The sequence below is a fragment of the Procambarus clarkii genome, chromosome 71, assembly GCF_040958095.1.
Source record: "Procambarus clarkii isolate CNS0578487 chromosome 71, FALCON_Pclarkii_2.0, whole genome shotgun sequence".
In the NCBI taxonomy this organism is placed as follows: Eukaryota; Metazoa; Arthropoda; class Malacostraca; order Decapoda; family Cambaridae; genus Procambarus; species Procambarus clarkii.
Window position 1 is genome coordinate 19,510,025 of NC_091220.1, and position 27,164 is coordinate 19,537,188.

At 44.8% G+C, this 27,164-nt stretch overlaps 1 protein-coding gene and 1 long non-coding RNA gene across 4 annotated transcripts in view; one reads left to right on the top strand and one right to left on the bottom strand.

Annotated features, from left to right (window-relative positions):
- LOC123745689 (uncharacterized) overlaps positions 1 to 27,164 on the bottom strand; it is a 165,931-nt gene that overhangs the window by 11,097 nt on the left and 127,670 nt on the right. The window contains exon 3 of one of the 3 annotated variants that reach the window (XR_006771383.2): positions 15,343 to 15,505. This is a non-coding gene — a long non-coding RNA (uncharacterized lncRNA). Of the gene's footprint in view, positions 1 to 13,067; positions 13,173 to 15,342; positions 15,506 to 27,164 lie in introns of those variants that run through there. The other 2 variants (XR_006771387.2, XR_006771385.2) reach the window with 2 other exon arrangements.
- Positions 15,498 to 21,669, top strand: LOC123745688 (alpha-(1,3)-fucosyltransferase C). Its single transcript, XM_045726510.2, has 5 exons — positions 15,498 to 16,650; positions 17,711 to 17,836; positions 19,738 to 20,053; positions 20,411 to 20,567; positions 20,951 to 21,669. Exons 1-5 carry the CDS (start codon positions 16,228 to 16,230, stop codon positions 21,399 to 21,401), a joined length of 1,473 nt encoding a protein of 490 aa, XP_045582466.2. The 5' UTR covers positions 15,498 to 16,227; the 3' UTR covers positions 21,402 to 21,669.

Below are 27,164 nucleotides of genomic sequence, written 5' to 3' on the forward strand. Positions count from 1 at the left end.
TCATGCAAATTTCGCTGCTAGCGGCCAAAAATCGGGCGATTTTCCCCGCTAGCGGCCAAAAACCATGTGATTTTCGCCGCTAGTGGCCAAAAATCGCGCGATTTTCGCCACTACCGGCCAAAAACCGCGCGATTTTTGCCCTCCAGCGGCGAAATTCGCCAGATTTTTGCCCGCTACCGGCGAAAATCGCGCGATTTTTGCCCGCCAGCTGCGAAAATCACACCTACAAGGTACTGCCCCACACCTAGAAGGTACAGCACCACACCTAGAAGGTACAGCACCACACCTAGAAGGTACTGCCCCACACCTAGAAGGTACAGCCCCACACCTAGAAGGTACAGCACCACACCTAGAAGGTACAGCACCACACCTAGAAGTACTGCCCCACACCTAGGTGTGGGGCGATATTCTAAGTGAGGTACAGCACTTCTTGGTGTGGGGCAGTACCTTCTAGGTGTGGTACAGTACTTCTAGGTGTGGGGCAGTACTTCTAGGTGTGGTCTTCATCAAACAATCAAGGAATAATACTTAAGAGCACTCACTAGTGTGTGTAAACCTACAGTGTTCAAGTGCTATCAGGCAGGGCTTACAATGGAAGCAGATGTTACAAAGGTTTTCTGTCCCCAACAATAAGAAAAATTTGAACGCGAATTAGCAATGTTTAAAACGAGAATGTGTAAGACAGCAGAGGAGAAAGACTAACAAAATTCCACAAAACTTGCAAACTAGTGGAAAGAATAACAGTTGAAAACTCAATATCCTCGACAATAAATATAAAAAGCATGAACAACGCAAATCATTGCACCAGGAGTTGGGAAGGCGGGGCTAGAGACCTATATCTCCTCTATGAAAACATTAATTTTCAAGTACAAAACTTACAACCTGAAGCTTGGGCTTCACACCACCAGAGGGCAGCACTGCTGCGTCTCAGAGTCGCCTCACAGAGTTTCCCTTCCTGTCGTAACTTTCCCAGTCTAAGAGACCTCAAGCTTGGCCGTCACACCACCAGAGTGCAGCACTGCTGCGTCTCAGAGTCGCCTCACAGAGTTTCCCTTCCTGTCGTAACTTTCCCAGTCTAAGAGACCTCAAGCTTGGCCGTCACACCACCAGAGGGCAGCACTGCTGCGTCTCAGAGTCGCCTCACAGAGTTTCCCTTCCTGTGGTAACTTTCCCAGCCTAAGAGAGACAAATAGATTTCCACCAAAGCTATAACTATGAATTATACATGCAGTAAACCAGATAATTAATTATTAAGTCCATCTCGAATAATTACGAACTTTAAAAGTATAAATTAAACAAAAACAGTTGATACTAAAATTTACGCCGAATAAAATATTAAACAAATACACTATTTTTGAATATTTTAAATCTTTTTCATAGGCTATTATGTCTTTTTCCCTCAGCCAATAAGAAAGCCCAATAATTTTACTTCAGGTGAATCGCTGTCGATGATTGGTCGACTCTCAATGATCTTGCCATTTCTTTAAATCTTCCAAACTGTTTTCTTATGATAATCCGAGCCGCGATTTTTAAATTCTTTGTTTACGTTTTTTGAGCACTCAGACGCGAACGGACATGCGCGCGCACCCTAGATCGTAGACGATACGGGGGACATGACCACCACATGCAAGATTCTCAAAGGAATTGATAGGGTACAAAAAGACAGTTTAACCCAAGGGGCACACGCACTAGGGGATACAGGTGGAAATTGAGTGCCTAAATGAGCCATAAAGACATTAGAAAGATTTTTTAGTGTCAGAGTAGTTAATAAATGGAATAGGAATGCATTAGGCAGTGATGTGGTGGAGGCTGACTCCATACACAGTTTCAAATGTAGATATGATAGAGCCCAATAGGCTCAGGAACCTGTACACCAGTTGATTGACGGTTGAGAGGCGGGATCAAAGAGCCAGAGCTCAACCCTTGCAAGTACAACTAGGTGAGTACACACACACACACACACACACACACACACACACACACACACACACACACACACACACACACACACACACACACACGCACGCACGCAGTGCTCCCCTCACCTCACGCAACTCTTAAATCACCTGAATCAGATTCTAATGACCAGTAATGCTAGCCGCAGCTCTCAAGTGCTTGCCATAAATCATTTTTAACTTTTTGTGGTTCCATGATGCATTGGTCTCAAGGCCGACATTAATCATATCGGGAGAGTGGAGTGGCGGACCTCCTCCTCCAAGCAACTTCGGGCTCACCATAGCCCGTGCTACTTGCCCCGCTCCTGTGCCAGGTAAGTCCACTACGGGCTCACCATAGTCCGTGCTACTCGCCCCGCTCCTGTGCAAGGTAAGTCCACTACGGGCTCACCATAGTCCGTGCTACTCGCCCCGCTCCTGTGCCAGGTAAGTCCACTACGGGCTCACCATAGTCCGTGCTACTCGCCCCGCTCCTGTGCAAGCTAAGTTACGGGCTCACCATAGCCCGTGCTACTTGCCCCGCTCCTGTGCCAGGTAAGTCCACTACGGGCTCACCATAGCCCGTGCTACTTGCCCCGCTCCTGTGCCAGGTAAGTCCACTACGGGCTCACCATAGTCCGTGCTACTCGCCCCGCTCCTGTGCCAGGTAAGTCCACTACGGGCTCACCATAGTCCGTGCTACTCGCCCCGCTCCTGTGCAAGCTAAGTTACGGGCTCACCATAGCCCGTGCTACTTGCCCCGCTCCTGTGCCAGGTAAGTCCACTACGGGCTCACCATAGCCCGTGCTACTTGCCCCGCTCCTGTGCCAGGTAAGTCCACTACGGGCTCACCATAGTCCGTGCTACTCGCCCCGCTCCTGTGCCAGTTAAGTCCACTACGGGCTCACCATAGTCCGTGCTACTCGCCCCGCTCCTGTGCAAGCTAAGTTACGGGCTCACCATAGCCCGTGCTACTTGGCCTGCTCCTGTGCAAGGTAAGTCCACTACGGGCTCACCATAGCCCGTGCTACTTGCCCCGCTCCTGTGCCAGGTAAGTCCACTACGGGCTCACCATAGCCCGTGCTACTTGCCCCGCTCCTGTGCAAGGTAAGTCCACTACGGGCTCACCATAGCCCGTGCTACTTGCCCCGCTCCTGTGCCAGGTAAGTCCACTACGGGCTCACCATAGCCCGTGCTACTTGCCCCGCTCCTGTGCAAGGTAAGTCCACTACGGGCTCATCATAGCCCGTGCTACTTGGAACAGCGCTTTCATTACATGTAAGTTTTTAATCGAGTGCGTATTTATATCTTTAAAAAAAATGGTTAATAGAGTATTTATCTAAGGGATAAACTTATTTTCGGATATAAATATTTGGACAAGTATTTCCTCATGTTTATAATTCTCGATTGAGATCCTCTCCTCCTTTTACCATAATAATAATTTTAAAACATGTCCGCTCTTAAAAAAATTAAAAAACCCGAAATCAATTACATGCTGTTTGCAGAGGACCTTCCAATTAATAGCGAATGCGTATATATATATATATATATATATATATATATATATATATATATATATATATATATATATATATATATATATATATATATATATATATATATATATATATGCGAACAAGCCTGAATGGTCCCCAGGACTATATGCGAATGAAAAAAAGGCGCCCTGTAGTTACCAGTTGCGTTGCTTCTGGGAGTATGGGTTCGAGTCACTTCTGGGGTGTGAGTTTTCATTCATATATATATATATATATATATATATATATATATATATATATATATATATATATATATATATATATATATATATATATATATATATATATATGTCGTACCTAGTAGCCAGAACGCACTTCTATGCCTACTATGCAAGGCCCGATTTGCCTAATAAGCCAAGTTTTCATGAATTAATTATATTTCGACTACCTAACCTACCTAATCTAACCTAACCTAACGTTTTCGGCTACCTAACCTAACCTAACCTATAAAGATAGGTTAGGTTAGGTTAGGTAGGGTTGGTTACGTTCGGTCATATATCTACGTTAATTTTAACTCCAATAAAAAAAAAATGACCCTATACGTAATGAAATGGGTAGCTTTATCATTTCATAAGAAAAAAATTAGAGAATATATATTAATTCACGAAAACTTGGCTTATTAGGCAAATCGGGCCTTGCATAGTAGGCCGAGAAGTGCGTTCTGGCTACTAGGTACGACATATATATATATACGGTGCCTCAGTTGCAAGGATTGTTAATAAGGTTAAAAATTTACAAGATGTTAATGTAGAATATGCATGTATAACATAATTCATATCACTATTAACATAAGAGTTCTGCCTTACAGAGCTACTAAAAACTCACAGCTACCTTTCAAGAAAGGTTCCTATGAGTTTTGATCCATCATTGATAGTTGCACAACAGCGGTAGCTCGAGTAAATTATCAACTCAACTCCTAGGGATAGTCGAACAGACTTCAAGTAATAGAAAGTGGTTATTCAATTGTACAAGTCTCCAGCGCCCCGTCTATCTGGACTACTGTAGCCATTCACAGAGACATCACCTCCAAAAGGACGTCCCTCCATCTAAGCTACTGTAGCCATACACCGAGACATCACCTCCAAAAGGACGTCCCTCCATCTAAGCTACTGTAGCCATACACCGAGACATCACCTCCAAAAGGACGTCCCTCCATCTAAGCTACTGTAGCCATACACCGAGACATCACCTCCAAAAGGTCGTCCCTCCATCTAAGCTACTGTAGCCATACACCGAGACATCACCTCCAAAAGGACGTCCCTCCATCTAAGCTACTGTAGCCATACACCGAGACATCACCTCCAAAAGGACGTCCCTCCATCTAAGCTACTGTAGCCATACACCGAGACATCACCTCCAAAAGGTCGTCCCTCCATCTAAGCTACTGTAGCCATACACCGAGACATCACCTCCAAAAGGACGTCCCTCCATCTAAGCTACTGTAGCCATACACCGAGACATCACCTCCAAAAGGACGTCCCTCCATCTAAGCTACTGTAGCCATACACCGAGACATCACCTCCAAAAGGACGTCCCTCCATCTAAGCTACTGTAGCCATACACCGAGACATCACCTCCAAAAGGACGTCCCTCCATCTAAGCTACTGTAGCCATACACCGAGACATCACCTCCAAAAGGACGTCCCTCCATCTAAGCTACTGTAGCCATACACCGAGACATCACCTCCAAAAGGACGTCCCTCCATCTAAGCTACTGTAGCCATACACCGAGACATCACCTCCAAAAGGACGTCCCTCCATCTAAGCTACTGTAGCCATACACCGAGACATCACCTCCAAAAGGACGTCCCTCCATCTAAGCTACTGTAGCCATACACCGAGACATCACCTCCAAAAGGACGTCCCTCCATCTAAGCTACTGTAGCCATACACCGAGACATCACCTCCAAAAGGACGTCCCTCCATCTAAGCTACTGTAGCCATACACCGAGACATCACCTCCAAAAGGACGTCCCTCCATCTAAGCTACTGTAGCCATACACCGAGACATCACCTCCAAAAGGACGTCCCTCCATCTAAGCTACTGTAGCCATACACCGAGACATCACCTCCAAAAGGACGTCCCTCCATCTAAGCTACTGTAGCCATACACCGAGACATCACCTCCAAAAGGACGTCCCTCCATCTAAGCTACTGTAGCCATACACCGAGACATCACCTCCAAAAGGACGTCCCTCCATCTAAGCTACTGTAGCCATACACCGAGACATCACCTCCAAAAGGACGTCCCTCCATCTAGGCTACTGTAGCCATACACCGAGACATCACCTCCAAAAGGACGTCCCTTCATCTAGGCTACTGTAGCCATACACCGAGACATCACCTCCAAAAGGACATCTCTGCTTTGGAGAAACTACAGCAGACAAGGCCAAAACCCCATCCCAGAACTAAGTCGACTCTCATACCAGGAACGCTTGAAAGCCTCAGGGATAACAAACCACACATGACAGGGCTGATCTCCTCGAAATTAATACAATACTGAACGAATTGCAGGATATCAATCCGGATCATTTCATCAAGAGATCAGACGTAACACGAACAACCAGCAACAACTTCAAACTCAACAAGCCACTAAACAGGACAGTAAACAGATGCTTAATTACCCAACAGTTATAAATCCACGGAACAGCCTACCCGCCAAACCCGTAAATGTCCAAACATTACTGCAGTTTAAAATCGACATGAAAACAAATCCTTATGAAAAATGGTGGACAAACCTCCGAGAAGCCTCGGATTTCCTCTCCCATTCAAGGTCACTAGAGATGTTGAACTTCAGGTCATTTTACAGCGGGAAATCCTTTCCAAAATGGCAAGAAAGTTCTCGAAAACAGGACAATATTTTGATGACGTCTTATACTGAATTTTGTAACTAGCTCATCAAGCTTATAACTAGCTTACCTAAATGAAACTAACTTATACATCACAAGAGAAACTGACACAAATAACGAAGTTAACAAAATTATATATATATATATATATATATATATATATATATATATATATATATATATATATATATATATATATATATATATATATATATATATATGACAATGTCAGACCACGGAGGAAAATGAAACAGGAATTTCCTTAAGTACTTTCGCATATTAAATACATCTTCAGAAGGAAAGATTCCTTCTGAAGATGTATTTAATATACGAAAGTACGAAAGTACTTAAGGAAATTCCTGTTTCATTTTCCTCCGTGGTCTGACATTGTCACTTTCTTAATCACGTGTTTATTTTCGTGATATATATATATATATATATATATATATATATATATATATATATATATATATATATATATATATATATATATATATATATATATGCACAGACTACCCTATTCCAGTAGCTGAAGTTTATAACTTCTTAGACACTCAACCCACCAGGGGACTCGAACACTGGCCAACAAGGTGGCAGTTGCATGCTGTATCCACTACGCTATACTTCAATGCTTTGAAGTATAGCGTAGTGGATACAGCATGCAACTGCCACCTTGTTGGCCAGTGTTCGAGTCCCCTGGTGGGTTGAGTGTCTAAAAAGTTATATATATATATATATATATATATATATATATATATATATATATATATATATATATATATATATATATATACAACTTTAGAACACTTTCCCACCAGGAGACTCGAACCCTAGCCAGCACAGAAGCCTTCCAGCAACTGGCATAACAGAGTGTTATGAGTTTAAAGTGTTCTAAAGTTGTATACTTAACTCTCGTGTTTAGGAGAGTTGTGCCATATATATATATATATATATATATATATATATATATATATATATATATATATATATATATATATATATATATATATATATATGTATATATATATATATATATACAAATATTAAGCATTCGTAGGTCTAGTAAAGCATATATACTTGCTACATTAGGCCTAAGATAGCGTGTAGTAGGGCCTAGATTTGCTAGGAGAGGTTAAATCCTATATGTATATACTCTATATTAGTATAATATACTCTATATGTATAATATCCTATATATATATGCGGATATAAACTAAAAATCCAAGATAGCCAGACTTCATTACACACAGATATCACAATAGCATAATGCATCAAATGAACAAATTCTTATACCATGTCGTAGCTCAAGTCGATTAAAACAGCGTCTAAGATGCTCTCGGACGGAGGTTCGAATCCTCGTCACGGCCCTTGTGGATTTGTGCCTTCAAGTTAGCCAGATTCAATAATAAAAAAATCCCAACTTTCAGGTCATCCATCACAACATATTGGCACTTTCGACCAAATAGTTACTCAAAGGACTTTCATTTTAGAAGCACGAGGCTTAACTATCAGCCCCGTGGTGCTAAGGTTTTATCAATGTCCAGAAAACGGGCTATGTCTCCTGGTGTGGCTCAGGAACCTCTACTCATCGCCTGGTGCGGTTCAGGAACCGCTACTCATCACTGGTGTGGTCCAGGAACCGCTACTCATCACTGGTGTGGTCCAGGAACCGCTACTCATCACTGGTGTGGTCCAGGAACCGCTACTCATCACTGGTGTGGTCCAGGAACCGCTACTCATCACTGGTGTGGCTCAGGAACCTCTACTCATCGCCTGGTGCGGTTCAGGAACCGCTACTCATCACTGGTGTGGTCCAGGAACCGCTACTCATCACTGGTGTGGTCCAGGAACCGCTACTCATCACTGGTGTGGTCCAGGAACCGCTACTCAACGCCTGGTGTGGTTCAGGAACAGCTACTCATCGCCTGGCGTGGTCCAGGAACCGCTACTCATCACTGGTGTGGTCCAGGAACCGCTACTCATCACTGGTGTGGTCCAGGAACCGCTACTCATCGCCTGGTGTGGTTCAGGAACCGCTACTCAACGCCTGGTGTGGCCCAGGAACCGCTACTCATCGCCTGGTGTATATGTATATGTATATGTATATGTAATAAATTAATGCTAAATATGAATACTGTCGACCATACTGTCTATTTACGTACTTCTATGTATACAAGAGAGCACAGACGACCTATGTATACACAAGAATACAGGCGACCTATGTATACACAGGAACACAAACGACCTATGTATACACGACAGCACGGACGACCTATGTATACACAAGTATACAGATCACATTTCATGATGAACGAAGATAATAATTGTTGGCTAAAACTTGATAATTCCGCAGTAATTTAACAATTACAGTCGAGGCCTCGCGAAATTATCGAAATGTTTGGTTAGAAAACAGTTCAGTCGTGAGCGGTCATTTACTATGGAAAAGTTGATATTTTCTCCCATTCCGCAAATCTGGGTGGAAGTCTGACGTCAGTCTTCTAAATGAACCGCCTTTGTGACTTAAAAACCCCGAAACAAAGTCTATCATTGGTGGTCTGAAGAGCTGTTTTTTGAAGGTTAAATGGAACCTTCTAGAATGTCTATATAGAGACTCCGATATCCTTTCTATCTGTCGCTGTTGCAAAGGGATTTCACACTCGTCCACATCGGCCGTGAAGAGGATTCGAACCTACGTCCGAGAGCATCCCAGACGCTGCCTTAATCGACTGAGCTACGGGAGTGAGGTGAATGACTGTGGGTGTTGGGGGAGGCGGTTCGCCCTCATGTGAAGCAATGTTTCCACCTCGTTCGTTGACGCAATGTTAGGACGCAGCCCGTCCTTCCGTACACAGATCCAAGCTCGCTAATCCAGCCGCCAAACCACACTAAAAACAGCTTTTATAAATGAAAAACGGTTTACACACGACTCACAACTGATGACGTTCGAACACTTCCGGAACAAGTGCTTCACTGACGACTTGTGTTCGAACCACAACGCTGTAAATGCTTCACCCACGTACTACAAATACAAATAATCGCCAACAGAACCTAAACACCTAACCTAACCTGTGGGGTCGACCGCTGGATGGAATGGACTTGAGTCGAGGACGGGTCGAGTCAACTCGAGGACGAGACCAAAATAGTGCCCGGCGCTTTACAAACTTTAAAATGATCTTTATTGCGTTAAGAACTTGTTTCCCGATACATAAATTCCCTTCTGATCCACTTCAAGGTCTATAATTCGCGCGGGGAATTATCTCACTGTCTCAAAGTGATAGATGGAACAAATAGAAGGCGATTCGTTCTGTGAAGACACATCGCCGGACGGGTTCGTTCTCTTGGCGGCTAAAATGGAAACAAAGGCGCATCGGCGGTGTTGCCACTGGGGTGATCCACACGAATATCGAGTAATAATGGAGATTCAAACCTTTATTAAATACTTTTAAAGTTCTATAAAGCCTAAATGATCACTTTTAAAGTTCTATAAAGCCTAAGTGATCACTTAACGTTCTATAAAGCCTAAATGATCACTTTTAAAGTTCTATAAAGCCTAAATGATCACTTTTAAAGTTCTATAAAGCCTAAATGATCACTTTTAAAGTTCTATAAAGCCTAATTGATCACTTTTAAAGTTCTATAAAGCCTAAATGATCACTTTTAAAGTTCTATAAAGCCTAAATGATCACTTTTAAAGTTCTATAAAGCCTAAATGATCACTTTTAAAGTTCTATAAAGCCTAATTGATCACTTTTAAAGTTCTATAAAGCCTAAATGATCACTTTTAAAGTTCTATAAAGCCTACTGATCAAGGGATACATTTATACTTTTGAGTTCTCTCTTAAAAGAGTTGGAAACCTTTATTAGCGATTGTCTTTTTTTTTATTTCAGAGGCAAAAAGATACGTGTAATAGTATTTATAAAGTAAATCCTCATTAGAATCCTGTTTCAAAAGGACCTGAAATTACAATCTCTAATCTTAACGTAATAATCTCCATTGAAGTCAGATTAAGATCTTTTGTGTCCCTTTGTAATCCTTTTTGCGCTACCGCTCACAGGATGAGTATAGGGTGCACAATAAACTAGACGCCTCCTGGTGGCAATAATTAATACTATTTTCCAAATCGTGTTTATATAACCGTCTTGTTGTTAAAGATTACCTACCTGGAACGAAAAGTTTCAAGTAGCACGGGCTATGGCGAGCCCGATTAATCGTCTTTTGTATATATGGAGACGGAACCTTGACCAGTTTTAAGGTAAACTTTATGCCTTTATTGACAATAGTTTGCACATACAAACACACGCAAAATACATGATAAATTACAGATAAAGAGTTACAGATATCTTTTTATCAGTAATGATAGAGGGAACCTGTATTAGTCGACCAAAACGGGGTGATAAGTTACATTTTTAATTAAGATCAATACGGGGACTCGAACCCAAGGTCGTGCAGCAACCACTGCGCCAAGAGAAGCGCTGCTCAACACATTGTGAACACTTGAGGGGGGGGGTTCTATCCCCCCCTCACATGGGGGGTCTCTGCCCCCCCCCCTCTAGTAGAAGAGATAAACATAAGACTATCGGCTATAAGGAATCGTGTTTGATAACATTTTCTTAATCCGGTTCGCTTCTATGTTGTTCCGTGGCTCCTAGAGCACCTCTCTCCTCCTCTTCCCTCTCTTTTTCCCCATTCCATATTCCCCTTTCCCTCTCCCACAGCACTTTGTCCTCTCCTTTTCCCTGTGCTTTGAAGTACAGGATTAAAAAAACATTTTCCCCTCATTTCACAGCTGGTTATTTCTCCCTCTTTCTCTTTTCTCCTTTCGTTCTCCTATTCCGTGTCTCCCTTTCCCTTCTTGCACCCCTCCCTCTCTCTCTCTCATGTACTGCAGTCAGACGCATAGCTTCCTCTCTCTCTCTCTCTCTCTCTCTCTCTCTCTCTCTCTCTCTCTCTCTCTCTCTCTCTCTCTCTCTCTCTCTCTCTCTCTCTCTCTCTCCTTCGCACTGTTCTGTCCCTTTTCCGTCCTTCTCCTCACCTCTATTCCACCCTACTTTGCCCCTTTACCTTTCTCCCTTCTTTACTGGGTCCTCCCTCCCTCACTACCTGTTCCATCCCTTCATTTCTCCCTCTCTTCTGTCCCTTATTTCATTCCTTATCCCCTCCTACCACCTCATTCCTTCCATTCCTTAAATCGCCCTTTCTATATTCCTTCTCTCCCCCCCCCTTTCCCTCCATCTTTTCTCCTACCTTCCATCCCTGTTCCATTCTCTTCCTCCCTCCCACGTCCCTCCTACGTCCCTCTCTCCCAGCATGCATAGCGTGACCCACAATAATTGGGTGGAACACACAAATTTCTCAATACGGAAATGAACGTTCATTGTGATGCATAGTGGCAGCACTATAGCAGGAGGGAGAGAGGTTGTGGGAGGGTGAGCTATAGAGAGGGAGAGCTAGTGGGAAGGGGGAAGCTAGTGGGAGGGTGAACTAGATGGGAAATAGCGTTATAAAATAGTGGAACATGTCTAGACACGGCACAATCGGTTAAGGGTACCTCCGGGATCACCATAGCCCGTGCTGCTTGAAACTTTTTGTTCCAAGTAGAGCATCTTAAACAACAACAACCTTCTCACATCACCTATTCTCTTTACCCCAAAATAGGGAACCATAGCTCATTCAAGTTCTGAAATAAACCAATATTTAGACTCTAATTCCAGCCCCTTGTATTGTTTTAATTGTTCCTGTCTGTCATATTAGCGGGCTAACTGTCCCCAATTGACCTCGTGACCTTGTTTCCCGCCTTAATTGTCATTTATACCTCCCGAAAGGTAGTTTGGGGTCAATGAATTATTATTTGTTCAGAGCATATTGTTCCAATCCCCCTCCCCTGCTCATTGTAGGTAGCAATAAGTGTCTTGGAGTCAATCGAGTTAAGGGACACGATTTCGTGCCCCTCCTAGCCGTGGCACCCCTAGCCGTGGCACCCCTAGCCGTGGCACCCCTAGCCGTGGCACCCCTAGCCGTGGCACCCCTAGCCGTGGCACCCCTAGCCGTGGCACCCCTAGCCGTGGCCACTCCTAGCCGTGGCACCCCTAGCCGTGGCACCCCTAGCCGTGGCCACTCCTAGCCGTGGCACCCCTAGCCGTGGCACCCCTAGCCGTGGCACCCCTAGCCGTGGCACCCCTAGCCGTGGCACCCCTAGCCGTGGCCACTCCTAGCCGTGGCACCCCTAGCCGTGGCACCCCTAGCCGTGGCCACTCCTAGCCGTGGCACCCCTAGCCGTGGCACCCCTAGCCGTGGCACCCCTAGCCGTGGCACCCCTAGCCGTGGCACCCCTAGCCGTGGCACCCCTAGCCGTGGCACCCCTAGCCGTGGCCACTCCTAGCCGTGGCACCCCTAGCCGTGGCACCCCTAGCCGTGGCCACTCCTAGCCGTGGCACCCCTAGCCGTGGCACCCCTAGCCGTGGCACCCCTAGCCGTGGCCACTCCTAGCCGTGGCACCCCTAGCCGTGGCACCCCTAGCCGTGGCACCCCTAGCCGTGGCCACTCCTAGCCGTGGCACCCCTAGCCGTGGCCACCCCTAGCCGTGGCACCCCTAGCCGTGGCACCGCTAGCCGTGGCACCCCTAGCCGTGGCACCCCTAGCCGTGGCCACTCCTAGCCGTGGCACCCCTAGCCGTGGTCACCCCTAGCCGTGGCCATTCCTAGCCAGTAAGAATATTAAGATCCATTACCTTGCTCTAGATCCTCGAAGCGGATGACTTCAGGGTGGTAGCAGCGTCAATGTTATCAGAACACTGCAGTGTTGCTAGGGGCGACTGAGTTAAACAATAACACACCATTATCAGCCTATCTCTCTCTCTCTCTCTCTCTCTCTCTCTCTCTCTCTCTCTCTCTCTCTCTCTCTCTCTCTCTCTCTCTCTCTGTCTCTCTCTCTTTCTCTCTCTCTCTCTCTGTACACCTGTACACCAGTTGATTGACAGTTGAGAGGCGGGACCAAAGAACCAAAGCTCAACCCCCTGCAAACACAATTAGGTGGGTACACACACACACACACACACACACACACACACACACACACACACACACACACACACACACACACACACACACACACACACACACACACCACAATCAATAGACCCTTCTCCCTCGTCAGCATTGTGATAGGGGACGAAACAGAGTGAAAAAAACATTAAAATCTGTTCAAACACTAGTCGGAGCCTTAGAGTGGTTGAGACACTCTGTATTGAGACGAGTTTCGAGCTCAGTCGAGCTCAGGCCGAGCCCAGCTGTGTACAGCTGTAAATCAGAGTGAAGTACGCACAGTATACATGTGCACAGGTGCCTGTCTTGGTTATCTTGAGGTTATCTTGAGATGATTTCGGGGCTTTAGTGTCCCCGCGGCCCGGTCCTCGACCAGGCCTCCACCCCCAGGAAGCAGCCCGTGACAGCTGACTAACTCCCAGGTACCTATTTACTGCTAGGTAACAGGTGCCTGTCTAGTGAAGCAACGCTGAGCAAAGTGGTCATGAAAATACGGAATTTGACACAGCTGTGATTTTCAAAATATCGTGTGACCAATGAAATAGAAAATTAGAAAGCAAAGAAATTGGTCACTATAGGCCGAGATAAGATGATAAGAGATGTAGGACTGTTCTACATTATCACAGAAAGTGAGAGGGAAAGTGATTATTGCAGAAAATGATCTCAATCTAACATACGCGAGATTGAGGTCAGAAACTTGCCAAGCTCACAACAAGGCGAAGCAGCGGACTTTGCTAATCTCAATAAGCAATGCGAGAATCCTACTAATCTCATCGGTGCTCACCAATGCTCAATAAGAGCCAGTGAGATCAAGAGATTGTTACATAATAGAGATAAGGAGCTTACTCAAGTTCAAGTATATTTATTGAGACGAGAAAAAATTACATCTTAATGATCCCTAACCATTTGGAGGGTCGGGGATTGAACGCCGACTTGCATGAAGCAAGGCTGTCGCTCTACCGTCCACCCCAAGTGGTTAAACTCCATAAGGAGCTTACTAAGCTCACCCTGTGAGACCAGGGAAGCGCTAATCTCACCCAGTGATAGAGGTACAAGGTGATCTTGAGCCTAACAAGAAAATTGTAGCAGAGCTTGTGATTTATATAAAACACAAAATCAAAGGTAAAAATGTTTACACACACACACACACACACACACACACACACACACACACACACACACACACACACACACACACACACACATACACACACACCCACACACATACACACTCCTCAACTCTATCGAACTGTTGTGTGACGCCGCAGGCATCGACCCGAGCCTACAGTGACACAGTATTGCTACCTACAGAACTGAGTTACAGTGTGAGAGAAGCTAGAGGAAAGGAGCAGCTCCGTCGTCTACCAGTGAGCGACTTTGATTATCTTGAGGTTATCTTGAGATGATTTCGGGACTTTAGTGTCCCCGCGGCCCGGTCATCGACCAGGCCTCCACCTGGCCTGGTTATCTTGAGGTTGTCTTGAGATGATTTCGGGGCTTTTTAGTGTCCCCGCGGCCCGGTCCTCGACCAGGCCTCCACCCCCAGGAAGCAGCCCGTGACAGCTGACTAACACCCAGGTACCTATTTACTGCTAGGTAACAGGGGCATAGGGTGGTTATCTTGAGATGATTTCGGGGCTTTTTAGTGTCCCCGCGGCCCGGTCCTCGACCAGGCCTCCACCCCCAGGAAGCAGCCCGTGACAGCTGACTAACACCCAGGTACCTATTTTACTGCTAGGTAACAGGGGCATAGGGTGGTTATCTTGAGATGATTTCGGGGCTTTTTAGTGTCCCCGCGGCCCGGTCCTCGACCAGGCCTCCACCCCCAGGAAGCAGCCCGTGACAGCTGACTAACACCCAGGTACCTATTTTACTGCTAGGTAACAGGGTTCACAATCGTCTAGGTCCCAGGTTCGAATCCTACCCAGTGGGAGCAGAAACAAATTGGCAGCGTTTCCTTACCTCATGCTCCTGTTTGCTTAGCAGCAAATAGGTCCCTTGGTGCGAGACAGCTGTTGTGGGAAGCATCCTGCAGAAGGCAGATACACACACACCCACCACACATATGATCAGGGAGGATTGACTGGGGACAAATCCATAACTGTTGGCCTCTGTTCACCCGTACCTGGAGAGGGAAAAGGATTTTTAGCAGTAATCACCCAATTACATAGCAGTAATCCTCAATAACCCAGCAGTAATCCCCAATAACCCAGCAGTAATCCCCAATAACCCAGCAGTAATCCCCAATAACCCAGCAGTAATCACCCAATTACACAGCCGTAATTGGGGACTCAGCTGTGGGTAAATGGGTTGGCGATGAAGGGAGGAACCTAGCAAGCTAAGTCTTACTATAATCTATCATAATCTTACTATAATCTATCATAATCTTACTATAATCTATCATAATCTTACTATAATCTATCATAATCTTACTATAATCTATCATAATCTTACTATAATCTATCATAATCTTACTATAATCTAAGAAGAGAAAGCTCTCGGAGTGCCAACAGATCATCGACGATATCACAGGATCCTTGGCGCCAGAGCTCCCACCAATGGACTTAAGCCTAGATTATCCCGAAGACACTCTTGGTGACAGGCTGAGTGCATCTGCATAGCGCACTTCGATGTTACTTTGATGGGTGACTTGAGGGCATCTGATGCACTTCGTGGATAGAGACGGATAGAATCAAATCAAGCAGATGCACTGGATGTGCATATATAAAGCACATAGGTTGACCATGGGCTAGTAACGAAACTCGTAGATTAATACACAGATTGACAATATAATAGTCAACCCTAGCAAACGCCCCAACGATAAGACATACAGACACGAGGACAGCGATGAGACTGCGTCTGGCGCTATGGTTGGCCATAGCGTGTCTGCTGGCGACTCTGCCCCTGTCTCTGCTGGCCTTCAAGAGCCTCTGGTCTGCAGCAGGGCTGACGATCGACCGCTATCTCAGCCAGTGGCTCGACGACCGAATCAACTACAGCTATTTCGACGACGTCCCAGAGGGAGTCTTGCCGGTCAACAAGAGGCCCTTCTCCGCGACGGTCCTTCAACGCCTCCGGAAGCTAGTTCGGCCCACTCAGGAGCTTCGAAGTCGCAAAGTGGTGCTCTTCTGGACTTCGTGGTTCAGAAGGGCGTGGTGGGGACACCTTCGTGGTGGTTTGGATCTAGAAGCCGCCGGCTGTCCGGAAACACGATGCCACTTCACCCACGATCGGTCTCTACTTCAGGAGGCCACGATTGTCCTCTTCCAGGTAAGAATACCCAAAAAGACTCTAGCGCCTGGATCCAGGCATAAAAATTCACCAAAACCTCAACTTTTCCAGGAAATTTCATTTTATTTCACGTAGGAGTTTAAACAAAAATCTTAAATGTTTCTCTTACCTTGGGAAAATGTTTCATAATTTTCTACATATCCCAGGAAGTAACATTTCAACATTACAAAGTAGAGCATATGTACAGAATTTAGCCTTGAGCTAAAAAATCGCAGATGTTTCAGATGTTCTAGCTGTTCCAGATGTACATTGGACACATGACTACTTTAGGATGTTCCAGATGTTCCAAACGTCCCCAAGCATATTGGAAAATTTTGCTTGCATTGCTGGAACTAGGCTGGCTTACTGCCTTACTGCCAAAGCTCTTCGAAATGACACAGTAAAGAAACCTTAGCCCAGGGCACAGGACTCGACCCAGTGCACAGGACTCGGACCAGTGCACAGGACTCAGCACGTGCACAGGACAGAAGTACAGGCCCCCTCAGCTCATTGTACAGACCTCCATACCTCATTGTACAGAAGTAGAAACCCTCATTGTACAGAATAGCATTGTACAGAAACCCTCATTGTACATCATAGTTCATTGTATAGAAGTAGAGACCCCCATAGCTCATTGTACAAAAGTACAGACCCCCTCAGCACATTGTACATTAGTACAGACCCCCATAGCTCATTCTACAGAAGTACAAGCACACACAGTCTATTCCAGTGTCTAAAATTTTGGCAATCAGGCTTTGTGTTATGAATACAGGGCTGTCCGCCTAATCACTTCAGCAAGGAAGTGTTCAACAAACACGTGTTCAGACGTTCAAACACGTCTAACGCTATAAAGCCTTTTGTCTAAGATGTGCTGAAAGATATTTGAGCGAATTGGGTGGGAATACATTCGATGCTCCGTACTGGTTAATTGGTTATGCTGCCTGCTATCACGGCCTCTGGCAAGGGCTTATTCAAATTCAAAATTCAAATTTATAGAGACTCTTCCTTGTATCCTCTATCTGTTGTATGTGGTACAGTACAAGTCTCTTCTCCTCGACAGGCTGAAGGAGTTCGCGTCGAAGACCTACCCAGCGGAAGGCGTCCGGGAGACCAACGCTGGGTCTGGGTGCATGTTGAGGCGCCACCGGCATCTTCGCGGGCTTTTTCGAAGCTCCAACGGCTCCAGGTTCGTTAGCTCAGTGACCGATGTCCCACGTGGGCGTCTCTGTAGGATAGTGGTCTTCGTCCACGGCCCACAATCGATGGGATACTTGTTTAATCCTCTGGGCAGGATAGAAATGGTTGGGAATGTTTGGTAATTTGTTATTTTAGTTCTTTTCATCTCATGCTTCTGTTCATCTTGCAGTAAATAGGTACTTTTTGGATTTAGGAAGATTTTATAGGCGTTGCTTCCTGGGGAAGGTCAGTAGTAGGCCTAAGGGACCTCGATAGGCCTAAACAAAGGCTTCAGGTCCTCGGGAATCAATGCAATGGCTTCCGGAATTTCCTCGTATTTAGGTTCAAGTCTTTGCATGGAATTATCTTCGCCTATCCTCACCTATTATCAACTATTCTCAACTATCCTTAACTATCCCTTCTAGCTTATATTTGCTTCTCATTCTTACGCTGAAATACCCAACCACTTGGGCTGGACGGTAGAGCGATTGTGAGACTTGAGAATGGTCCACAATCGACTTGAGAATGGTCCAGGACGGACCGAAACGTCGTCGTCCCTTCACCTTCTAGTGTGTGGTCTGGTCAACACACTTCAGCCACGTTATTGTGACTCATCGCCTGCTTAGTGATTTTATTTTCAACTTACGTATTTTGCAATCACATTTGCCGTCTTCCAGCGGTCTGGTAACTTCCCTCCGGCCAGTGAAGATTATCGCAAGTGTTGATCTATTACAATGTTGTCTGGCGTTACGTAGAGAACTGTTCATATGTATACGCCCACCGTGATGTGTGTGCGTGTGTGTGTGTGTGTGTGTGTGTGTGTGTGTGTGTGTGTGTGTGTGTGTGTGTGTGTGTGTGTGTGTGTGTGTGTGTGTGTGCACTCACCTAGGTCTGCTTGCGGGGGTTGAGCTCTCGCTCTTTGGGCCCGCCTCTCAACCGTCAATCAACTGGTGTACAGGTTCCTGAGCCTATTGGGCTCTATCATATCTACACTTGAAACTGTGTATGGAGTCAGCCTCCACCACATCACTTCCTAATGCATTCCATTTGTCAACCACTCTAGCATGTGTGTGTGTGTGTGTGTGTGTGTGTGTGCACGCGCGTGCATGTAACTTAATTTTCTTTGTCTTTCCAGCGTGCAAATTCACCCTCTTTATTTACATGGTAATGGACTATAAGACTGCCAGGAGAGAGAGAGGCACCCTCATCCCAATATTAACCCTCCCCCCCCCCCTCCCGCCCCCCCACGGTCTCACACGAGTGGCGTAAGTTTAATATCAGCACCACGACACCTTTCCCCCCCTCCCCCCCCCGCCCTGGTGTGTGCCCAAATGGTTTAGCGGGCAAGGCCACGACGGGCCTATAATCTTCTATGTCGTGCATGATGCTGTCACAACCCCCTGGTAACCATGGTAACGGTGTAAACATAAACAATGGCTACGATTTTGAGGCTACAAGTTCCTATTTTTTATGATTAGATAGTCAGCCGGTTAAACACACCTGCAAACATACACACAACACATCAGCAAACACACCTGCAAATACACACAACACATCAGCAAATACACCTGCAAATACACACAACACATCAGCAAACACACCCGCAAATACACACAACACATCAGCAAACACACCTGCAAATACACACAACACATCAGCAAACACACCTGCAAATACACACAACACATCAGCAAACACACCTGCAAATACACACAACACATCTGCAAAAACACCCGCAAACACCCACAAAAACACCCGCAAACCCCACCCAACCCCAACAAAAACACCCACAAACACCCAGAACACCCACAAAAACACCCGCAAACACCCACAACACCCACAAAAACACCCGCAAACACCCACAACACCCACAAAAACACCCGCATTAACTAATTTAACCCAACATTTCAGACTGGAGACCCCAGACGGCTACACCAGGACCTGAGTCCTCTCTTCAACTGGACCATGACTTACCACCCGAACTCGGAGCTGATGGAGCCCTACGGAGCCCTCCTTCCTGTGGCCCTGGAGGCCCCCACAAGGGCTACGGAGCCGCTTGGGCCTGCCTCGTCCACCAGGGGGGGCGGCGACACCCATTCCTTGCGGCCTGCCCTGCTGGATCACCAGAATTCAGCCTATAAGGCCTACCTCGAGGCGCTGGTTCAAGGGTCCTCTCTGGAGGAGGTTGTGGGCAGGTCTTGGGTCTCCTTCGTTGATAGTGATGCAGGTGGGTGATTGGGGGGTGATTGGGGGGTGATTGGGGGTGATTGGGGGTGTAGGTGGGTGATTGGGGGTGATTGGTGGCTTGCTGGGGTGGTAGGTGGGTGAGTGTGTGTGTGTGTGTTTAAAAGCACTATTCAATAGGATTTGATTAACACGAGGAAGCGTTCGATGCCTCTAGTGATTGTATTTCTAATCCTTGTATCACCGACAAGAATACAACTAGAATACAACAATCAGGACATAACGACCCCAATTAATACAACATAATGACCCTAATTAACACACAAATCGTAACTTCTACCCCAATTCTTATTGGCCATGTTAAGTAATTAATCATTCTCTCTGTTCCTCCATTCGCCAGAGGGCGTGGAGGATGCGTGGAGGCGGATCCTCACCCGCCCGCGGCTGGTGGCGTGGATGTCATCCAAATGTCACACGCCATCCAGACGGGAGGATTACGTGGCTGAATTGCAACATCACGTGGCTGTGGATGTTTATGGTAAATGTGGCAACCTCAGGTATGTCGCCATGTGCCATAGTGATTGTACCAATAGCCAGAGTCAAGAACATTTTAATTTGAGCTTTCTACTTTCCGTTCAATGACTTTAACAACTGCCTTCTGCAAGTAGGGAAGAGGACAGATAGGGCTGAAAGATTCTTGTAATGCAGGCGATGAGTCACAATAACGTGGCTGAAGTATGTTGACCAGACCACACTCTAGAAGGTGAAGGGACGACGACGTTTCGGTCCGTCCTGGACCATACTCAAGTCGATTGTGACCATTCCCAAGTCGACAATCGACTTGAGAATGGTCCAGGACGGACAGAAACGTCGTCGTCCCTTCACCTTCTAGTGTGTGGTCTGATCAACTCTTGCAATGTCGTGCTTTTCGAACCCACAGGTGTGGAGCCCGGGTGAAGCACCGAGACGACAGCTGCTGGCGACAGGTTTTGGCTCCGAAGTACCTCTTCTACCTGGCCTTCGAGAACGCCGCTTGCGACAGCTACATCACCGAAAAAGTATGGCGCCCGCTGATTCACGGCGTCGTCCCTATAGTGTTGGGAGGAGCCAATTACTCCAACTTCCTTCCTCCGAACTCGTACATCGACGCGCTTAAATTCACCCCGAGAGAGTTAGCCGAAGTCATGATGCAGCTCCAGGCTTCGCCAGATGACTATGCTCGGTATCACCTCTGGAGAGGGTTCTGGAAACCTACCTTGCGGACACCTTTGTGTGAGTTGTGCTTCAGGGCTCACGAGGACACGGAGGAGACAACCCAGGTGGACATCTCCGGCTGGTGGAGGACGGTAGGACACTGCCGGGATCCTATGGCCGGCAGGGACATCGCGTGACTATTGCTTGAGAATGGTAGTGGGTCGACCTGCCCCTATCACCCGTCCTGACACCTGCCAGGCTGCTCACTTAATGACACACTACGGTAATTAGCAGTTCAATAGTGGTTACAGTCACTGTGCATGTGTACTCTCGTGGTTGTTCTTACCTACATGTGCTTGCGGGGGTTGAACTTTGGCCCTTTGGTCCCGCCTCTCACCCACTAATCAACCGGTATACAGATTCCTGAGCCTACTGGGCTCTATCATATCTAAATTTGAAACTATGTATGGAGTCAGCCTCCACCACATCACTGCCTAATGCATTCCATCTGTTAACTACTCTGACACTGAAAAAATATCATTCTAACGTCCCTGTGGCTCGTTTGGGTACTCAGTTTTCACCTGTGTCCCCTTGTTCGTGTTCTCCACGTGCTAAATACTTTATCTTTATAAACCCTGTCATTCCTCTAAGAGTTTGTAGGTGGTAATCATGTCTCCCCTAACTTCTGTCTTCCAGTGTCGTGAGGATTAATTCCAGTAGGCTTTCTTCGTAGCTCATACCTCTCAGGACTGGACGGTAGAGAGAGGAAAACCAAAGCCTTGCGACTATACATTACAGAAATAAGAAAATAACTAACTTACCTTCCTGTCTGCGTCTGAAGAAATACGATCCCTGACTTCTCTCTGGGCGGAGAATACACGACCCAAAGTGTATATATACACACCTCTCAAGTGTATATATATACACCTCTCAAGTGTATATATATATACACCTCTCAAGTGTATATATACACACCTCTCAAGTGTATATATATACACCTCTCAAGTGTATATATATATACACCTCTCAAGTGTATATATATACACCTCTCAAGTGTATATATATATATACACCTCTCAAGTGTATATATATACACCTCTCAAGTGTATATATATACACCTCTCAAGTGTATATATATACACCTCTCAAGTGTATATATATACACCTCTCAAGTGTATATATATACACCTCTCAAGTGTATATATATACACCTCTCAAGTGTATATATACACACCTCTCAAGTGTATATATACACCTCTCAAGTGTATATATATACACCATTCAAGTATATATTCCCCGAAAGTTGACAATAGTCCAGGAATAGACTAAAGGACTAAAAGGACTAAAATATACTTGCTAGTCAGTAATTGTGGCGACTTAATCATTCTCCAGTGGTTAAGCCTTCAGAGACGACACAAGACGCTAATCACACGCGTGCACGCACACACACACACGCGTGCACGCAATTGGAAGACTATGAACAACCAGTGACTCCACCTCCCATTGTAACACCCAGGACCTCCCCCCCCCTCTTAGAGTTCACACCCAGGGAAGCCTTCTCCAAGAGGTCAGCGCAGATGACCTCCGGTTTATCTTGAGTGGTGTACAATTGGTGGTGTTACAATTGAGCGGTGTTACACCATTCGCCAGGCATTCTGGGAATTGCTAGAGTAGTCAAGTAACCCTTGAAGCCTAACAGCGTAATCACTCAGCCTCATAAATAGCATTATACCTGAGCAATACAGCCTGTATACTATAGCAAACTATAGAGTATACAACATGTATACTCACTGTATATATACACAGTAAAATAGGTAAAATATATCCTCCTACAACCAATGATTTGGCTGCCAAACCCCTTGTTTATGAAACACAGGAGAGCTAAGTATTCTTCAAGAACAATTCGAATACTTGTGAGCCAATTGTAATGTGTTCTTTTTCATGCATGTGACTCAAGCTTAAGTACGTTTATTGAGATCATAGATACATTTCAAAGGGAGAGTGTAGTTAGGCTATTCCTACCCGCTATGCATGCGGAGGGGGAATAGAAATAGCCTAAGCTATTCTCCCTGGAAACACAAACCGTAACTGTCTCTATTTTCCGCTTGTTACAACTTGTAATAAAGTTGTTACATCTTGGCTTAACGTGTTTATGACGAATTAGAACGTTGTTACAATTTGCTATATTGGTTGTTATAACTGGTTAGGTGTTAAAACTTGTTCGAACGTTGTACCAACGTCGTAGTTTTGGTGTGTGTTTGGCGGGATAACCATTTGAAATGAATTGTATTGTCTCAATAAACGTATTTGAACTTAACTGGAGAAGGATTCACGTGAATTTAGCCATTGTTTATGAGTATGCACTGCCCAATTATGACTCAAGATTTTTAAATTTATAATATAGATTAGTATAGCGGTATTCTTCGGAAATGTAATCAATATCTATGTTGTTATTGATTTAGAGGCGACGCTACGATCGAGGTATCGTATGAGGTCAATGTTGTGTTGATTTAGGGGCGACGACGATCGTATGAGGTCAATAAACAGTGTTTATGTTTCGAAGCGCTTTAGAAATATTGACCAAGACGGTCAACTCTTTGCTCCGGTGGTGTGATGGCTCACTACTGCCATCTAGCGACGTGGCGACGAATCTCCCTACCAAAATCGTCATATTATTCCCAATTTCGTAAAATTCACGTCTATTCTTCGGCCAAAATGTATGAAAACAATGACTATAAATCACCAACTGAGTTTAGAACTGAAAAATATATATTTTTCCTTGGAAAGAAAATTTTCCATTGAAATGTTAGAAAGTTTGCTTCGCTTGAGGGCTGGAAGCGGGATACAGGCTTTTTTTCAAATTGCTTTTCGCTCCCGTCTTCTATAAACTGTGAAAATAGATTTATTCGTTAAAGGAGAGAGAAAGAGAAAGAGAAAACGGTCAATAGTTACTCATACACAGTGTCAGAGTAGTTAACAGGTGGAATGCATTAGGCAGTGATGTGGTGGAGGCTGACTCCATACACAGTTTCAAGTGTAGATATGATAGAGCCCAATAGGCTCAGGAATCTGTACACCTGTTGATTGACGGTTGAGAGGCGGGACCAAAGAGCCAGAGCTCAACCCCCGCAAGCACAACTAGGTGAGTACACACAGAGTGGTAGACGGTTGGAACAAGTTAGGTGAGAAGGTGGTGGAGGCCAAGACTGTCAGTAGTTTCAAAGCGTTATACGACAAAGAGTACTGGGAAGACGGGACACCACGAGCGTACCTCTCATCCTGTAACTACACTTAGGTAATTATACACACACACACACACACACACACACACACACACACACACACACACACACACACACACACACACACACACACACACACACACACACACAGGGCCTCCGAGGCAGAGTAGAGAGCACTCAGGGGGTCATAGTCCCAGTGGCCCGCTTTCGATTCTCAGCCGAGGCAGAAACAAATGGGCAGAAGCCATTTATTTTCCTACCCAAAACTGTATTAAATTTAACCTAACAAACGCTAAACTAAATATCAGCACCCAAATCCTCACATACAAGCCTATACAAACTCTATCTATCCATTACAAGAGCTAGCTATAATTCGAACCAAAATACACTAATTTACACTATTTTCGGAACAAGGTAGTTCATTACCCTTAAATCTTACCCTACACAACCTTAATTAACCTGACTAACACAACCAAAGATAATTTAATCTGTCGCACCTGAATTTACCTAATTTAAGTCAATTTCCACCAATTTTATAAAAAAAATTACATTATCATAGCTCAAACTAAACCCAATTTAAAGGAGTTTATGCTATACCATCTAAATTTGATGCCTGTTTCCTATATTCAGTCACTACATAACATATCCCTATCTCAAGATCATTTAACAACGTTACTAGCCATTTAATCTCTCAATCTAGCCATTTCCTACATCCAGATGCATTTATTAGCATATATCCAACCTAACCTAACTTGACCATCCTTATCCTAATCTCATATATCTGGATCTGATATACATTTTACATCATATTCTTAGGAAAATGATAAGATTCACTATATATATATATATATATATATATATATATATATATATATATATATATATATATATATATATATATATATATATATATATATGGTTCGTACTCGTCACGTATGAGGGAGAAGCTGTTACCCATGCAGCAGATCCCCCAACTCTCTCCATGGCGTTGAAAGTCTCCAGTGGAAAGGCCTCACTCTCTCACCTTTTCCACTTGACCATATGAAGTTCATTATATCTGTTGACACAAGTGTCAACAGATATAATGAACCTTGAGGATATAGTTGTATTGACTGGGAACTTCAAAGGCGGAGCCCAGGAGATAACACCCAACCCTGTACGTACACACACAACCTTCCCTACTCTAAACCAACATAGACCTAACTGAGGAGACCTAAACTTTGACTTTTGGGGGCAAAGAAAGGGAATTATCAAGGGAAAACAAGCCATTACGACTATATAGCACTTGGAAGGGGTCTGGATAAGGATTTGGGATGGGACGGGGGAAAAGGAATGGTTCCTAACCCCCTTTGGACGGTCGGGGATTGAACGCCGACCTGCATGAAGCGAGACCGTCGCTCTACCGTCCAGCCCAAGTGGTTGGGCACTTCTGAGGCAAATCATCCCAGTATTTCCAACTTTTTTCTTATTATGAAAATGATGAGGACCTCTTTAAGCTGAACAAATTCACAAGGGCCGTGACGAGGATTCGAACCTGCGTCCGGGAGCATGCTCTTTAATCTCTTTCACCTTTCACCCCAATTCCCCAGATCATTAACTCTGAGAAAGATTTAAAAAAATACATGCAGAGTCCTTCACATTTATTGGAGAAAAATTAATCCATCAATTCTGTTTGCCAGCACAAACAGCCCTGTTAAACTAGGGGCGGAAAAAGGCTTGTTGTTCTCACACCAATACTTTAATCTTTGATAGAGGGGACATTAACAATATACTACACAGAAAATACCTAAAATACAGAATATATATTATATATATATATATATATATATATATATATATATATATATATATATATATATATATATATATATATATATATATATATATATATTATATATTCAGAATATACAGAAAATACACAGAAAAAATAAAAATACTCGTAGAAGTATCTTAAAGAAAACTTAATTTAATATATTTTTCATTCTAACAGTTAGCGAAGATACAGCTGTTGTTGACAAGAAATTTACTAATGGCCTCGTAGCCTGGTGGATAGCGCGCAGGACTCGTAATTCTGTGGCGCGGGTTCGATTCCCGCACGAGGCAGAAACAAATGGGCAAAGTTTCCTTCACCCTGAATGCCCCTGTTACCTAGCAGTAAATAGGTACGTGGGAGTTAGTCAGCTGTCACGGGCTGCTTCCTGGGGGTGGAGGCCTGGTCGAGGACCGGGCCGCGGGGACACTAAAGCCCCGAAATTATCTCAAGATAACCTCAAGATATGACAAGATAGAATGATTCTCTTACACTGGAGTGACGAATTCATTGTTTTTAAGTCACCGGGAAACAATTCAGCTTGAATGGCTAAATCTGTTGACAATCCAATCAGTGATATTTGGGAATAAGGATACCAATCACCGCCTGAGGCACGTCAATCTCATTAACATCCCCTTTAACGTGAGTGACAGCTTGACAGCGCTCCGTCAAGTGACGGGTTAAATGCGTTTAGACAAAAACATATATTGTCCTATTAAACCAGCATTGTGCTCCCAATATAACAATTTGTCCCACGATTTTTCTTCATTTCCCTTCTGACTTCTGTCCAAGAATTCATTCCAGTCAACATATGAGTGACTATAGTCTTATATAGTCGTTGGCAGCAGGTTTAAGATCAATATTTAAGGTTTAAGATCAATATATAAGGTTTAAGATCAATATATAAA

Coding starts and splice junctions, on each gene's coding strand:
- LOC123745688 (XM_045726510.2), top strand. CDS start 16,228: ATGAGACTGCGTCTGGCGCTATGGTTGGCCATAGCGTGTCTGCTGGCG. Junction 16,651..17,710: donor CCACGATTGTCCTCTTCCAG/GTAAGAATACCC, acceptor TCTCCTCGACAG/GCTGAAGGAGTTCGCGTCGA. Junction 17,837..19,737: donor CGAAGCTCCAACGGCTCCAG/GTTCGTTAGCTC, acceptor CCAACATTTCAG/ACTGGAGACCCCAGACGGCT.